General features: G+C 35.8%; 1 protein-coding gene across 1 annotated transcript in view; it reads left to right on the top strand.

The window, feature by feature from the left end:
• Positions 1 to 4,151: 4,151 nt before the first annotated feature.
• Positions 4,152 to 16,839, top strand: part of ADGRL4 (adhesion G protein-coupled receptor L4) — a 134,925-nt gene continuing 122,237 nt past the window's right edge. The window contains exons 1-2 of the mRNA XM_006146087.3: positions 4,152 to 4,417; positions 5,803 to 5,952. Of these exons, the coding sequence (XP_006146149.1) occupies positions 4,396 to 4,417; positions 5,803 to 5,952 (172 nt within the window). The 5' untranslated portion in view covers positions 4,152 to 4,395. The remainder of the gene's footprint in view (positions 4,418 to 5,802; positions 5,953 to 16,839) is intronic.

The following is a 16,839-nucleotide window of genomic DNA, read 5'->3' as shown; positions in this document are numbered from 1 at the left end:
GCAACTCTGTGATCTAGTATAACAAGCATTAGTTTCCATTGTACAGTAGGTGAACAGTGGATAACCACAAGATTAAAGAAGTCATTCAAGATAATAACTAGACTAAGCCAAGTCTTCAGGGTGAGCACTTTCCACAGCAAACTCCAACCTGTTCAAGAACTTTTTAAGAAAATTCTGTTTAATTTGACACTTATGGACAGACCTAAAATAGAACTAATCATGGATTTGATAAGATCTAGTGTTGTAAGATAAGTGTTTGCACTAGTGTAACCCATTAAAGTGGCAATCAATTGGCAGCTGAAACTTAACTTTTCTATGTGTAATGAGTAAGCCAAAATTTAAGTATTTTTTGTATCTTCCAAAGTTTAACATGATCCAACAGTAGTCAAGGGAAAATTGTGGATAAAGTTCAATATTCTTTTGCAACCAATTCTTTAAGGTATGTGTTATTTTCCACTGTTAATTTTAATAACACTAGACAAAAACAGAAATAACTCATTTTTCTTACTGTTAGGACCTATTAATTATTTTACAAATAACTAAGTGTTGCTGGCTTTTTCTTTAAAATGAATAAAAATATCTACTTTTGCTATATCCTCATGCCATATGTATCTAAAAACCTGAAAAACCTGTTAGGTAAACAATTTTTAGCCAATCTCTAAAAACAAAAATTTGGATTTTTAAAATCAGTTTTACTATGTACTATTCTAGAAAATTATTTGTTTGTTAACTCATTCAGACAACAGAGATTCCCACATGACCAACAATGGCTCAAGTCTCAGACCTGGCAACTTAAAACTCAACCCAGGCACATGTGCATGCATGCCCAAAATCCCAAGAGGAGAATGGAAGAGAAGGGATTGTAGCATAGCCATTCCTCACGGGGAGGGGCGATGATTTCCTGCTTTCTTTCTCTCTATCTCTCTCTGGCAAGTACAAGCATCCTATAGCAAAAATCTCTCTCTGAAAAATCAAAAAAAAAAAATGTCTCTGACCTTTGAGTTCTAAGAAACTAGATTAAGAACAATTAATAGGCAAGTCCACTGTGTAAACCTCAGTCCTTACTCACTCATTGAGCACCCTACATTGGGGGATGTTTCCTCACTTCGCTAACACTCTTTCTAGTATGTTATGAACTAATTCCTCTTTCCTATTTATTCATAGGTCAATTCTTCTTCTTTCTATAGCACTTCTGCCAACTGGACATTGTTAATGTTGATCTTGACTAAAACTGAGCTATGGTGGAAAACTCTATGTGGTAAACTGTAGTCTTACTGAGATAATATGAAGTAATGAGGACTTTCAACTATCAACAACATGGTGACAAATGCTCAGTAAGTTAAGAAAAATCAAATGATGCATGAGTGGTGCTGATATTTGGAGGCATAGACACAGAGCTGAATACTTTGCCTTCAGTTATATTAAGACTCAGGTGAGGATATGACACTGTCACCAGGGTCTCAGGAAGGAGATTGAAGAACACCATGATGTTCCTAGAGCTGGCCTCTGTGGGTACAATAAATTCACTTTTAAACAGTATCTTTATGTCAACTGTGCCCTTACTTCCTAGATTTAGGTGTACTTATTGTTAAGGGGATGGATGACTGAGAGTTGGAGATATATATGAATGACCTTAGCAACTCTGTGATCTAGTATAACAAGCATTAGTTTCCATTGTACAGTAGGTGAACAGTGGATAACCACAAGATTAAAGAAGTCATTCAAGATAATAACTAGACTAAGCCAAGTCTTCAGGGTGAGCACTTTCCACAGCAAACTCCAACCTGTTCAAGAACTTTTTAAGAAAATTCTGTTTAATTTGACACTTATGGACAGACCTAAAATAGAACTAATCATGGATTTGATAAGATCTAGTGTTGTAAGATAAGTGTTTGCACTAGTGTAACCCATTAAAGTGGCAATCAATTGGCAGCTGAAACTTAACTTTTCTATGTGTAATGAGTAAGCCAAAATTTAAGTATTTTTTGTATCTTCCAAAGTTTAACATGATCCAACAGTAGTCAAGGGAAAATTGTGGATAAAGTTCAATATTCTTTTGCAACCAATTCTTTAAGGTATGTGTTATTTTCCACTGTTAATTTTAAAGTTTGGAGGTTGACGATGCTTCTTCTTAAGCATTGAAAAGACAATGAATCCAGAGATTTCTTATATCCATTCCTTTAGAAAATATAAAATCTTTAAACAATACATTGGTATTGTTAAGTGATTTTGATTTTTCATAGGGCAACTATTAAAATTGTAAGCATTATTAAATACTTTACACTCACCTGTATGCCATCATTTTCTTGATAAGATATATAAATAAATGTTTATTTTTTGTTAAAATTATTTCTTTACTTAATTTTGTTACCATTATTTATATTTTACTTTGACTAAAAAGACAGAGAGAGAGAGTGAGAGAAGGAGAAAGTGAGAAAACAAGCCACTAGGTCTGGAATTCAAACCACGGTCAGCCATGTGGGAGTCCAACACCTTAACCACCATACCACCTGCTGGCCCCAATGTTTACTTTTTAATAAGAACATATGTGCACAAGGAAAGAATGGACATTTTTTAAAATTCAAATTTTAATTCACTTTTGCTTTTTTTTTTTTTTTTTTCTTAATCTGCCATGGGGTATGTGTACTAGCTGCAGAGAGACAGAGAAAGTGGGAGAGAGAAAAAGAAAGCCACCCCCAAGGCATGGCTATGCCACAATCCCTTTTCTTCCATTTTCCTCTTGGGCTTTTTCGGTACACCCTCACACATGTCCAGTGCGTTTTCCAAGCCTCCACTCCAGGACTGGAAGTGTGCAGTCAGCCATGTGAGATCCAGCAGTCCCAACCACCATGCTATGGACTGACCCCACTTTGGCTAATTTTTAAGCAATATTCCTCATTTGCTTCATCTATGCTAGTACGTCTCTCAGGAACTTTTCACCCACATTAAATTAAGCCAGAGATGGCATTAAAAAGTTCTGTGGAGAACCAGGGAAATTACTTATATATAAACACTTCTGCCTTTGTGCCTTCGTGTCATTGTGACTGGTTTTAGTTATTGCCCACTAGTTTGTCAGCTCCTTGGGGCCCAGAGGCATGGCTGTTTACCTTTGTGAGGGTGCTCCTTTACAAAGCAGGTTCCAGTAGATGTTAAACACATACACACACAAAAAGAAATATGGCAAAAGTGTACCTTAACCATGCAAAGATAATTGACTTGTGTTGATAGGATAAACATCAGCCATTTCTTTTAAGCAACTCTATCTAAACTTGCATACAATACAGTGTATTTAACTTTCAAACAATAAAATGCACTGATTTGAAGACAGAATTTGATATGCTTTAACAAATGCATGCACTTAGGCAAACATATCTGGATCAAAATACAGAAAATTGCTATTATCCCCACATTTTCCTTTGTGTTTTTCTACAGTCAATCCCTCACCTATCCCAGCCTCAAACAGCCATTGATCTGCTTTCTGTCATTATAGATTAGTTTTGCCTGCCAGGTATTTTTAATTTTTTAAGCTAGAATCGTTTCTAGGTTCAAATCTGGATGATCTATTTCTAAATCATTACTCATAGGTTGACATTCAAAAAGAATACCATAGATGATGTATCAAGTGTCCTGGGGTGGAGGTTGAATAGAGGTGGGTTTTAGCTGAAATTTAATTCAACATGAACAGTAGTTTTGTACTTTCATAGCTCTTTAATGCTTGAAACTTGGCTCTTTTCTTTTTTATTTACTTTTATTTATTTATTTTTACCCAGTCAACTTAGGTATAATCCTATCACATGAGCAAGATAGAATGTACTTTTATTTTATACCTTGGAACTCTGAGTCCTAGCAAAGTGAAGGCCAAGTCCTGGCAATGCCCCATTTCATAGACTCAGGTCTCCTGACTATTCTTTGAACCATTGTTCTTTAGAAAGATTTATTGGTGAATAAAAAAAGACTGTATCCTGGAATTTAGGTGCAGGGAGGACCCCTGAAGCCTACTGAGTTCTGGAAGCTCTCAGGAGGGACATCCCCTGGGCCTCTGAAGGACAGTGGCTGGTGAAGGGTCCCACCAGCTTTACAGTCACACTCGAGGCTGTGCCTCTGGGCAAAGCGATGCTGCCTAAGGTCTGCAATAGTGCTGGGTGCTGGCGGGCCCAGGACAGGGAAAGAAGACTGCTGAGGATAGGGGCTGGAGGCCGGATGTGGCCAGCACACTGAGGGCTTGACACACTCACTCACACAAAAGAGGCCGGAAAGTGTCCGGAGGGGAGGAAGCCGGTGCGTCACGGGGACGGAGTTGAGACCCTGTCGCGCCCGCCCAGCCGCGTCCAGGGTACACAGCCCCGCAAACCCAGCCTTGCTCCCCCGCCACCACAGCCACCGCGGACGCCGCCAATGAACGTCTTCCCGCTCCTAGGTGAGTGCGCAGCGACCCTGGTCACCGATGGGCGGCAGGGGCCTCATCACTGGTAGGGAACGGGATTTTTCTGTATTTTTTTTTTTTTTTTACAAAGTGGCGCTCACGTGGCAAGTGTATTTGGCTCGGTCTCCAAGGAAAATTGACGCGGTACGTCTCAGGACGTTTTTCTCCTTGGCCTTTCATCCTGGAGCTGGATATTCAGAGCTCAGGACTGTTACCTTTTTATTCCTGTTGACAAAGTCCCTAAAGTGCCCAAAGCCTCAGACTTTGACCTTTCTTCAGATCTCCCCCAAGAAACTTGGGAAATCTAAACCATTAACACTTGTGAGAGGCTTCCTGACATTTTAAGGGGATTGCCAGCCCAGACTTTGGGTTCATTTAAAATACCATTTTGATGATGCTGTGCGGAAAGATAATAAATCACGTCTCCGAAGGCAAATTAATTCTGGTTTAGACAGTATATCCAGTCCTATGTGAGGCTGGGATTTAGAATTGGATGTTTAAGAATCTCTTGGTATTAGATAAGGACAATTTATCTCAGATGACTGTTTTCAGAACACTGACTTCATGATTCATAACTGTTCATTCTCCAGTCTTCTCTTGAGAAAGAGAAGGTCTGGAACTACAGTAAAAAAGGAACCTCCCGTGCTTTTCCTCATATTTTCCTGACAGTCTACAAAATAATTATTTTCAACAACTCCGAAATAAGTCCTGTTATGTGTTTCATTTCATTTTTGTTGGTCGTATTTGTGCAGAATTCTGTTTCTGGAAGATCAGTCTTTGACCAACATGTTGAATATTATTTTAATTTCCCCTAGTGGAAGAAAATGTGAAAGAAATGTTCTTATGAAGGTGGCAGAATTAAAAACAATCACCAATACCTAGGGGAAAAAAAGCAATTGCATTTGCTCTCCTAAGATGTTGATATCATTTTAAAATAACATAGATTTGGATTTGAAAAGGCCCAAACAACCAATTTACCTTGATTTCTGCACAGATTACTCCCAAAGGCGGGAAATTGCTTTACAATCATGCAGTTACCTTTAAAAGTATGTGACCTCAGAATGATGGGTGATACAGAAGTACCACAGAATACTGATTAGGGAATGGAGTTTTTATTATAAAGCTGGTTGTTTATTACATGTTACCTTTGTTGAAATCTACTTGATAAAGGATAAAATTGAAAAAAAAAAAAAAACACCTTAATTGTTTGCTTACTTGCTTTTCTACTATTATTCTGCTAAATGCTCCCTTGGAAAATTTTCATAGCCATTTATCTAAATGGAAGGGAAGAGGATTTGTGTTTATTGTACTCTAACTCAACAGTAAGGGAGGTTTTTGCTTTATCTTTCTGAAAAGGTGTCTTTCTCTGTTTTGTTTAGTGGTTTTTTCCACTTTGTTGAATTGTTTCTGTACTCAAAATTGCACCAAGACTCCTTGTCTCCCAAATGCAAAATGTGAAATACGTAATGGAGTTGAAGCTTGCTATTGCAACATGGGATTTTCAGGAAATGGTGTCACAATTTGTGAAGGTAAAGAATCGTTTTTACTTTTGGAGACTTTTAAGATTAAATTCCGATGTGATTGCTTTACTGTCATCCAGAAATTAACTTGTTTAACACCATATTGTGTGCTTTCATGCCATTGATAAAAAAGCTTAAAAAAAACCTGAACAGTATGTTTGAACTGCCCATGTCAAAATTTGATTACTGACTTTAATAACTCCATGTATATTGTGTTTTTGGTGTGAATAGTAAAGATGGCTCTTGAACTTAAGCTGGCCATATGTAAAGAGCAGAGTCAATAGCTTTGGGAACAAAGGCATCGAGAATCATATAGTCCAAGCTGTAGGGGTATATGGTACCCTCAGATTCCTTCCTTAGTACTTGACTACATAAGGTTGAGGGTGATATTAAGAGATTCAAGGTTTTCTTGTGAATGTAAGAAATAGAGAGAAAAAGAAAAAGAAAGAGGAAAGAATTTTGAAAGACATCGTTTTCTGAAAAAGACTCTGGCAGAATCTGGACAGTTGCATAGCGGTAAAATGCCACAGTCTTCAAAGCTGACACACTTGAGAAGGTCCCAGTTTTGCTCCCAGAATCCTCCCTCAGTAAACTTGCCAGTGCCTGTAGTCCAGGGTTGGCTGAAGCTGGAGGCTTCATGACATCAAAACATACTTTGGGGATGTTGTCTTTCTCTCTGTGTGTCTCTATGCCTCTTTTTCTTACTCATGGAAGAAATAAATAAATTTTTTAAAGAAAGTATATTCTGTTCATGGAATTTTAGTCTAGAGTCTAGAGAATGAAGACTAGTAGAGGTTAGCCCAATAACTTGATAAACAGAACAACCTCTGATCATCAAATCTGAGTGATTTCTTGTCTATCGTCACCACTGTCACCTCCATGCCTTCTCTTTCCTCAGCTTATTCAGACTTTGTATTCTCTCTTCTAGTTTAAGTAGAAGCCAATTTTAACTGAATTGATAAAACAATATGCTATGTAGAAAAGAAAGAAAAAAAAGAAATTCCAAGTCATGTAAATTAGTTTTAAAAATATAATTAAATGGCAAGTTCAAATTAGAGTTGTGTGGTATCACACTCCTAAATATATTTAGAATAACATGGGCTTTTTTCTAATTAAGCCAGGATATTGTACATTGTTAATATTGCATGTGTTTGCTTATAGCATAAATGAGTTGCATCTTGTGATTCAATTTGATAGGCTCTTAAAAAAAGACTAAATATGCAGTATATAGTGAGACCAAACCTCATCATAATTAGTTTAATGTTTAAAAAATGTACAGCAAAGCTACAGTTTGCTTAATAGTGCATTAGATCATATGTTTCTGCTTGTACATACAGCCAGAATTTGCAATGTACTATTCTACAAGCACTACAAAATTCTTTCCGTAAATGATCTTAGATTTTTATTGTGTAGTTAATTGAATAGCATTATGGCAAGTTGATAGTTGAGTGACCTTCAAAATATTGCATCAAATATATTAGTGTGCGTTCTCGCTAATCATTATAAATTCTAGCATAGAATTTATATTTATACTACAGAAGCAGCATTGCCTTTTTCTTATTTAGATACTTCCCAACTGTCATGATTACCATCATTAACATCAATAATGTTTCACAAATTGGACCTTCATCAACCAACCAGCTTATGTCATGTTTTTAATGATTTATTTTAAAAACACATCTTCCATTATCCAATGTAGTCGCTTTTTCCCCTGCTGTCCAAGTCAATAGCCAGCAAAATAACTGAAAATATGTTTCATTGGTATAAAAATGACTTCAAAACCTTCTGGGCTACATTTTTTTCCACACAGAACACAATTTGCTATGGATTTTTTTTCCTTTTAATTTTATGCTAAACTGAAATCCCCTTCCTACTTAAAGAAAATTATATACTCATTTGTTTTAATATTTATTATCCGAGCTTTGTAATGTCCTCTTAAAACTGCTCAAACTGTGTTTTTCATCTTTTTATCCTTTTATTAATTCACTGATATATTTTTGACATTTTTTCAGTAAGTATACATAATAAACTCTTTAGAATTAAACGTAAAGCCATGTATTCTTAACTGCTGAATCGCCGAGGACATATTTTGAGTTTGAAAACTCTTTTCTTTCTTTTTTGTTTTTTTCATGTCTAAAGAGATTCTTCACTTCTATGCATCTCTAATGTTGGTGTTAGGTCATTAAGAAGTGACTGAACAGGAGTTTAGCCAGAGAGGATGCCTACTTCCTGAGGGATAAGTGTTGTATTCTTTTAGCATCATTACTTTCATCATTGTCATGTTTTCACTGTCACCATTATCACCATCATTATAAAATTTGGTTCTCTCAGAGGTCCAAGATAAATACAGGAATGGCTCAGCCTCACTAAATGTACTATAACAGTTGGTTTTAAATGAGTCATTTAGAATTTAGGTTATATGGTCCCCTATAAATAATTCCTAATAGTAGTACATTTATTTCATTTAATCATATTTTTATTAAACAAATACCTGTTGAGCACCTTTATCATTAGAATTCCTACTACTACTATGCACTCACTCAAGATGTTAATCAGCACAGCATTTTATCCATGAAAAAACAGAGGCTTATAGAGTCTCACAAAGGTTAAGTAAACGGCTCTAGCAACACAACAGATAAGTGCTAAAGCCATTATTTTAGCCGAAGTCTCTCTGATTTCACAGTGTGTGTGTGTGTGTGTGTGTGTATGTATATACATATATAAATTATTCCAATCTTTTGGCCAGAGGGTACATGTGCTTGCCAGAGAGAGAGAGAGAGAGAGAGAGAGACAGGGAGGTGCCACCCCATTGTGGGGTGTGATCAGGAAGCAATACTTTCTCCTCCATTTGTCTATCCTGTCAGTATTTTAGGCTCACATGTACATGTGACCAGCATGTTTTTCAAGCTGCCGGTGCCTAAACTCAAGCATGATCACCTGTGAGAGTTCTGGCTCCCGTAATTATTAGAATACAGAGCCCATCCCACTCGTAGTCAATATGTTTGACGTAAGGCCTGTGCCTTTGAATTGAAATCATAAAACAGAAACTAACTTTGAGTCCCATTGTTTTCACTGTGGCAGTTAGAGAATTACATTAATGATGATAATACAATGCTATAGAAGTCATGTAGAAGTAAATTTGAGAGGAACAACCAACTGTAGAGTTTTCCAAACAGAAGTGACATTTAACCTTAGAATTGTAGAATAAATGAGATTCATAAAGTGGCAAAGAGAAAGCAGGCAAAAAGAATCAGCCATTGGGGCCAGCAGATGGCATGGCAGTTAAGGTGCTAGGCTTCCACATGGCTGACCACAGTTCAAGTCCCTTACCTGGTAGCTTGTGTGCTTTCTCTCTCTCTCTCTCTCTCTCTCTCTCTCTCTCTCGTCTTTCTCTGGTGAGCACACAAGCCCTGTAGCAAGTTAAATAATAATAATAAATTAAATAATTCTTAAAAAAAAGAACACACAGAAAAAGAGAATCAGATGTAACAAAGCTTAAAAGTTTAAAAGTTGATCATGTGTGGTATTTTTTTAAAGACCTCCCAGTATTTCACACAGGATATATTAGTTGATGGGTCAGTTGAGAGTCAAGGGTATGGACTTTTTCTCTGTTTACAAAAAAAGAGTCATTGTCAGATATCAAATACCTGAGTTACTGGTAAATTGTATTTGGAAGAAGGCCCTCATACGTAGAATAAAAATGGGTGGGCAAAGATCAACTCACCAAAGGCTATTTTACTCAATATACAAATACAATAGTACTTCTTCCTGGAAAATGTATTCCAATTTATGCCACTTGTACCCAAAATATCTTTAGTTTTCATATTGAGCTTTTGAAATACAAAAGGAAAAGTTCTGTTTTTTACCTACAAATACTGTGATGACTGATTTCTTTTTTCTTTTTTTTTTTTTTTTTGGAGAGATTTTCACTGTAGGGCGCGTGCGCTCGCCAGACAGACAGAGAGAGACATAGAGACAGAAAGCGAGAAATCACCCCCCAGGGGGGATGATCACGCCGCAATCCCTTCTCCTCCATTCTCCTCTCGGGATCTTGGGCACGCACGCACACGCACCCGGCGTGAGTTTTAAGCCACCGGGTCCGGGACACGAACCGCGGTCGACTACGTGGGAGTCCAGCGACATAGCCATTACGCTAACTGCTGGTTCCCCTGTGATGACTGATTTTAACTACTTCCTCTTGATCTTCATGCTACAACATTTTGCAGATGTGGGAAACAGGACTCTGAAAGTGGGTTTCCCCAGTGTCCTAAACTGAGTGATAGAGTTAAGACTCACACCTCTGGTCTCAACCTTTCCAAGATTACTAGAAATATTAACATGTTACTAATCATCTGACATAACTAACATAGTACAAGCTTTTAAAAAATTAGTAGAACAATATCATTGTAATAGAAATTTATGTATTATTTTAACAGCTTCCTTGAGGTAAGAATGGGAATTCATTTATATTTTTTATGCTAATGTTTGAGACTATTTTAAGGAGAGGAAGACATTTGTGTATACCTTTTAGAATACACTTTAAAGGCTCATGAAATTGTCCATGATATATAACCATAAAACTTAGGATATTTGGGGGCTGGCAGGTGTTTGGTAGTTAGGCACTAGACTTCCACATAGCCAACTATGGTTTGAGTCCCAGACCCAACAACTTGAAAATCACACTTGAAAATGCATGCCCAAAATTCAGAGAGGAGAGTGGAGGAAAAGAGATTGTGGTGTGGCCATCTCTTGTGGGGGATGATTTATCACTTCCTCCCTTCTATCTCTCTTTGGTGACCTCACATGCCCTATGTCAAAAAAATAAAAATCGCCAACAACAAAACAACTTAAGATATTGTAAATTTGAAGCATATATTACTTTTGTTACTTCCTGTGCTTTTTAGCACATTTTTGTTGCCTTTTGGTATACAATTGTTAAAATTCCAGGCAATATGAGATCCTTCTTCCCCCAGGTAATTAGAAAAGTGTTTTTTTGTTTTGTTTTGTTTTGTTTTGTTTTTGTTTGTTTAAATAAGGAGGAAAGTTTGAAAAGGTGTTGAAAGAATCTTTGTTTACATTTGAAACAATATTGCTTGTGTTTGAGTGGAAACTAGAAGCAGGAATATGGAAAGCATGGACAATATGCGTATGAGGTATGAGGACGGGTGGAAAAGAATCTCCTTACTCTCGAATCTACTCAATAAGCAGAGTTGCTGTTTTCTTGGGGATTTCACGAAATCAGAAGGAGCAGGAGAAAAACAATAGCGTCACATGAGCAAAGGAAAGGACAGGAAGGATGTAATTGATAGTCTGTGCACATGTATACCATCTTTTCATGAAACAGAACCTGCCTGTTACGAGCTACATTGCAAAGACAATTATGAACTCTTGGTGCTCCACTCAGGGAGACACACTTTTACATTTAAAGCCCAGTTTTTAATTGATAATTAAAGTACGTGCTTGCAGAACTCAATTGGAAGAATTTTATCATAAACTGGAGAGCATTTATGATACTGGTAAAGGTAGAAGGAACGAGATCACAATTGCTACCTAGGTGTTAGGACGAAGAAACAGCCTATGGATTCAAAATGTGGGAGAAGTATTAGCTACAGTAGTCCACTAACATGTCTCTGCCTGAGCTGAAATGTAAGTACTGAGTACATGTGACCATTTCCGTAATAGTTTGTTCTTCAGTAACAGAGGATGCTCATTGAAATGGGCAAACAACAATCATCAGAACAGTGGCAAGAAATAGAAAATGTGACTGTGTGTGTGTGTGTGTGTGTGTGTGTGTGTGTGTCTATACACATCAACTAATACAATTAGCTAGACTGTCTAAACTATGTCCTACAAATAAAAACTACAGTTTGAAGTTCTGAATATTTAATGGGCTATTCATTTCCATAATAGAAATGTAAACAGAGAAATGACTGTTCTTTTTTGCATCACATTTCCATGGTATTTGCATCTAACTGTGATGGAAATAAATATAGACATACATATGACATTTAACTTTTATGAGATATGATTATCAAGCACCTTCAACACTTTTTAAAACAAAAATGCCAGAATCAATGCATTAATGAGTAGTGTCCGCTTCTCCTTAAGTGTCACTGTAAGATTGTTCATTACTATAAGGCTATTATTATTATTGATAATCCAATGATGTTGCCAGTACTCAAAACTAATTTAGGACTCTTATTTTAGAATTGATATATACACATGTAAAAAAATGAATATATATATACTTGCTTATGTGCATGCACAATATATATATATTATACCCTATCCTTAATGACAGTGTAATTTGGAATTTGGAGAGGAGAGTGCATTTAATTTTCAAAAATGACCAAAGACAAAATTTTAGGTAAATCTTAAGGCTAAAGTGTTTTTTTTAAGTGGTGCATATGTATATAAAGTAATACTGGGTGAATAGATTTGCATAAGTAACATGGAAAAAAACAATTTGACATGTTTTGAGAAATAACAAGACCATTGGAATAAATGTACTGACTTTCAAGTTATGACTTGTCATTTGGATGATATGATTTGATACTTGATCAAAAATAGGGGCATTATTTTTATGCATTCATCTAATAAACATTATCTGCTCTTCAAGAAACCACTTCCAAAGGACATTGTTCTAATAATATCTGTAGCTTTAAAAGAAACAAAAATCACACTAATATATTGTTTAAATAAATTCTGTTTGTATACTGGTTTATTTAGAAATATATTCATGATGCAATAATTAATGCAAATGTTATAGAATAATCATTATGATGTAAAAAAAGTCATTAAAATATATCAGTGCATTTTGAGGAACAGACTAAGCATTTTTTTTTATTTTAAATAACTATTTATTTAATTTTATTTATTTTAACTTGACCATAGAGAGACACAGAGAGGGAGAGAGAGAGAAAGAGAGAGAAATGGAAATTGAGAAAGCAAGTCACCAGGTCCAGGACTTGAACCATGGTCAGCCATGTGGGAATGTCCAGCGCCTTAACCACCACACCACCTGCTGGTCCCACTAAGCATTTTTTTTATGATGAAATATCATAAGCACTTTTTTAAAAGGACTGAGAAAGGGGCAAAATCACTTACTCATTTTACAATAGTAATTGTAATAATCATCCTTTCCCTTTTGTATATGAAATCTATTAGTTAAGTCCACAAGTTGCATTTAAACTGTATAGATATATAACTGCTGTGAAGTTAGCGCCCAAAGTAGAGTGGAACAAAACTGCCTGCTTCAGATCCCTCTAAGCTATTTTGGGCCACAGCTTCTAAATCTTGTCTTTTCTTTTTTTTTTTTTTTTTTTTTATTTTTTTTGCCCCCCCTTTTTATATTTTTTTTTTTTTTTTTTTTTTTTTTTTTTTTGAGAGGTTTTTGCTATAGGGCATGTGCACTCACCAGACAGTCAGTGAGACAGAAAGTGAGAAATCACCCCCCCTGGGGGATGGTTACGCCTTAATCCCTTCTCCTCCGTTCTCCTCTCAGGATCTTGGGCACGCACGCACACGTACCTGGCCTGAGTTCTAAGCCACCGGGTCTGCGACTAGAACCGCGGTCGACTATGTGGGAGTCCAGCGACATAGCCATTACGCTAACTGGTGGTTCCCTAAATCTTGTCTTTTCTTAAGTCTTCAAATTAGTATCTTTTGAAAACTTGTGTTTTGTTTCCAACATGCATTATGAGGTCTCCATGTCATTAATCTGAAACTGTTTTCACCCTTTCATGTTTATAATGTTTTGTTATTGAAATTTAGAAATAGAATTGGGTGATAGCTTGAGACAAAATTTTATTTCTTCCTTTTTTTCTTCTTTGCTTTTCCTTTCTCCTTTCCACCTTTCTTTCCTTCCATTCTTCCCTCCTCCCTCCTTTGCTTCTTGCTATCAATATCTATATCTATATCTATATCTATATCTATATCTATATCTATATCTATATCTAGGTGTGTGTGTGTATGTGTGTGTATATGTGTATATGTATTATATATATATATATATAACTAAAAAAACTCAGATAAGCTTTTTTTTTTTTTTTCAGTAAAACCAATGTGTTTCACATACTCCAGAGGATCCCCTTCAGTAACTGAATATTACCACAGGTGTACAAGTGTATGAACTCTCATGTACTTCTAGACAGTCATGCATCACATTTGTTGAATGAAGTTCATTGCAGTTTCATGATAAATGTAACTTATTTAAGAAATGATAGTCTACTTTAACACAAAGCTTACATTCCAGGATGCTTGATTTCTGTGAACTTCATTCAAATAAATAAAATACCATTGCCAATTTTAGAAATTCTTTTCCTGAAAGGTGACGCAGTGAGACAAAACTCACTGAGAAAATTCGGTGTAACTTCCTTAAAAATAACTACTCCATAAAATAACCAGTTCCATAATCTGTAGGAAGGGGAAAACAAAACAGTAAATCGTTATAAAAACTTTCTTTAAACTAATATTTTTGTTTTGAAAAACAGAAGGGAAAATGGCTTGTGTCATTTGAGTTTTGCTCATCAGCTCCACAGTTTTAAAAGCATCAGCTTGTCTGACCTCATTCTCAATGTCATTTTTGCCAACTAAGTTTCAAGAAATAGTTTTCCAAATCATTCTATTTCATATTTTTCACAGAATAATTATGAAAATTAATGAGATACAAACTAAGAAATATCTTATGATCTTTAGGAAAGGCTTAATTTTAGCATATAAGTTTGAAGTTCCCAAGTAATCTATAATAAAACATCATGGAAGTTTTTCTTCACGGAGAAACTTCATTTATTTTTAATCATTTCTTACATCAGTATTATGTAGATTATCACATTTTAGAATCAGAAAGCTAATATTAAGTAACTAATAGCACAGGCAATGAAATTGAAATAGAAAAAACTAATACAGAGCTTCTGAGTTCTAACTTCACCAAACAACAAAAAGAAAATTAATTCTCTGTTAAATTTATCTTAAATAAGAATCCTCATAGTACATTTCTTTATTTATGCATAATGAATACCATCTGAGCTGACAAGAGTTAATGACAGTGTTGATTACATTGTTTATTTTTTTTCCAATTGAAGAATACTATATTCTGTTTTTACTTCAATTTAAAACATTCATTTAGGGACCAGAAAGTGGCATAGTGGTTAAGGTATTAGACTCCCATGTGGTTGACTGCAGTTCAAGGCCCGGACCCAGCTGTATGAAACTCAGCACTTGGCATATGTGCATGTGGGTGCCTAAAATCCTGAGAGGAGAATGGAGAGGTTGCAATGAAAGGATTATGGCATGGCCATCCCCCTGAGGGGAGAGGGGTGATTTCTCACTTTCTGTCTCTCTCTCTCTCTCTGGCAAGTGCATGCTCTCTACAGCAAGAATCTCTCAATTAAAATAAAGTTAAGCATCCATTTGCATGGTTGATAGATAAATAGATAGGTAAATATATAACTATAGATATATGTCATATAATATGTACTTTTGACAGTGCATCAATAGTAATAAAAATTGGATATTGTTTTTCTAGAACTGGTTTTCATTTTGCCTGCAAAGTGAACATGGTAGGCAGTACCATCTTGTATTTTCCGTTTTGCCATATCTTTAGAAGCTGCTAAGAAATTTAAATAAAAGGAAAAGTGTGCTTGAACTGTGAAATTTTCACACAGTTTAATTCTCTGTAGCTTTTCAAGAAAAATGCTGGTAGAACAAAGAGCAATGGAATAGTTGAAAAGCACCTCCAATACCACCAAATAAGTCGCTGAGTCCCAATTTCCTGCTTTGTTAAATGTAGCTTTACTCTTTTGTCATTATTTTATGGCTGTAAATCTTTATTTTGCAAAATGGATGACATTTCCTTTGTTCTGTGGATGCCCTTGTTTTATAGGACATCAGCACACTTTGTAGCCAACTCCTGATTATTTTAGAAATAAATTTTTTATAGATCTATTTTCCCATTATATCTCTTCTTCTTATTTCATTTTTTTAATGCTTAAATTAAATGTTTTAGATTTACAGCTTAATAACAAAAAAGAGTAAAATATTGATGTTGATTTTAGTGCTTTCTGTAGGCTAGACACTATTTCAAACACTTTACATGAATTGTATAGATTTAATCCTTACAACCCTCTAAAGTAAGGGCCCAATTTATAGATTAAGTAGTTTGCTAAAGAAAACATTTTCAAACAGTTGCCTCACATGGTGCTCATACTACTCCATAAGGTAGGCCTGAAAATAAGGAAACTGAATCCCATAAAGATAAGAATGAATTATTTTGGTTCTATACCCTCTCTCCATCTGCTCTTTTCTCCACTACATTATACATTATCACACTACCCAATTACTTACCAAAACACAAAAGGAAGTCATAAAGTTTGTGGGAAACATGGAATTAAAGTATGACTTTATTTTTGTGCAAAAAAAATTTTGGAATGCATGCATAGGTTCTTCGTAATACATATTTTATTAACTTAAATTCCTGAACATGTGTACTATGAAAAAACTATCCATGGATTTCATTTGTTTTTACATCAAAATAAACTGGGACTCTACATCCATTTTTCCACAAATACTTGAAGTCTACTCGTATCTTAGAAGTAAGTTCAAGGAAGTTAAAACTATTTACAAGTTTTGGGACCAGCAGTTAGAGTAATGTCTATGTCGTTGGACTCCCATGTAGTCGACCATGGTTCGAGTCCTGGACCCAGTGGCTTAAACTCACACGGGGCGTATGTGTGTGCGTGCCCAGGATCTCAAGAGGAGAATGGAGGAGAAGAGATTGTGGCGAGGCCATTCCCCCTGGAGGGTGATTTCTTGCTTTCTGTCTCTCTGTCTCTCTGTCTTTCTCTGTCTTTCTGGCAAGTGCACTTGCCCTATAGCAAAAACCTCTACCAAAAAAAA

This window comes from Tupaia chinensis, unplaced genomic scaffold (genome assembly GCF_000334495.1).
Source record: "Tupaia chinensis unplaced genomic scaffold, TupChi_1.0 Scaffold000164_1, whole genome shotgun sequence".
In the NCBI taxonomy this organism is placed as follows: Eukaryota; Metazoa; Chordata; class Mammalia; order Scandentia; family Tupaiidae; genus Tupaia; species Tupaia belangeri.
Note: the sequence above shows the minus strand (reverse complement) of the source record. Positions and strands in the feature narration are given on the sequence as shown.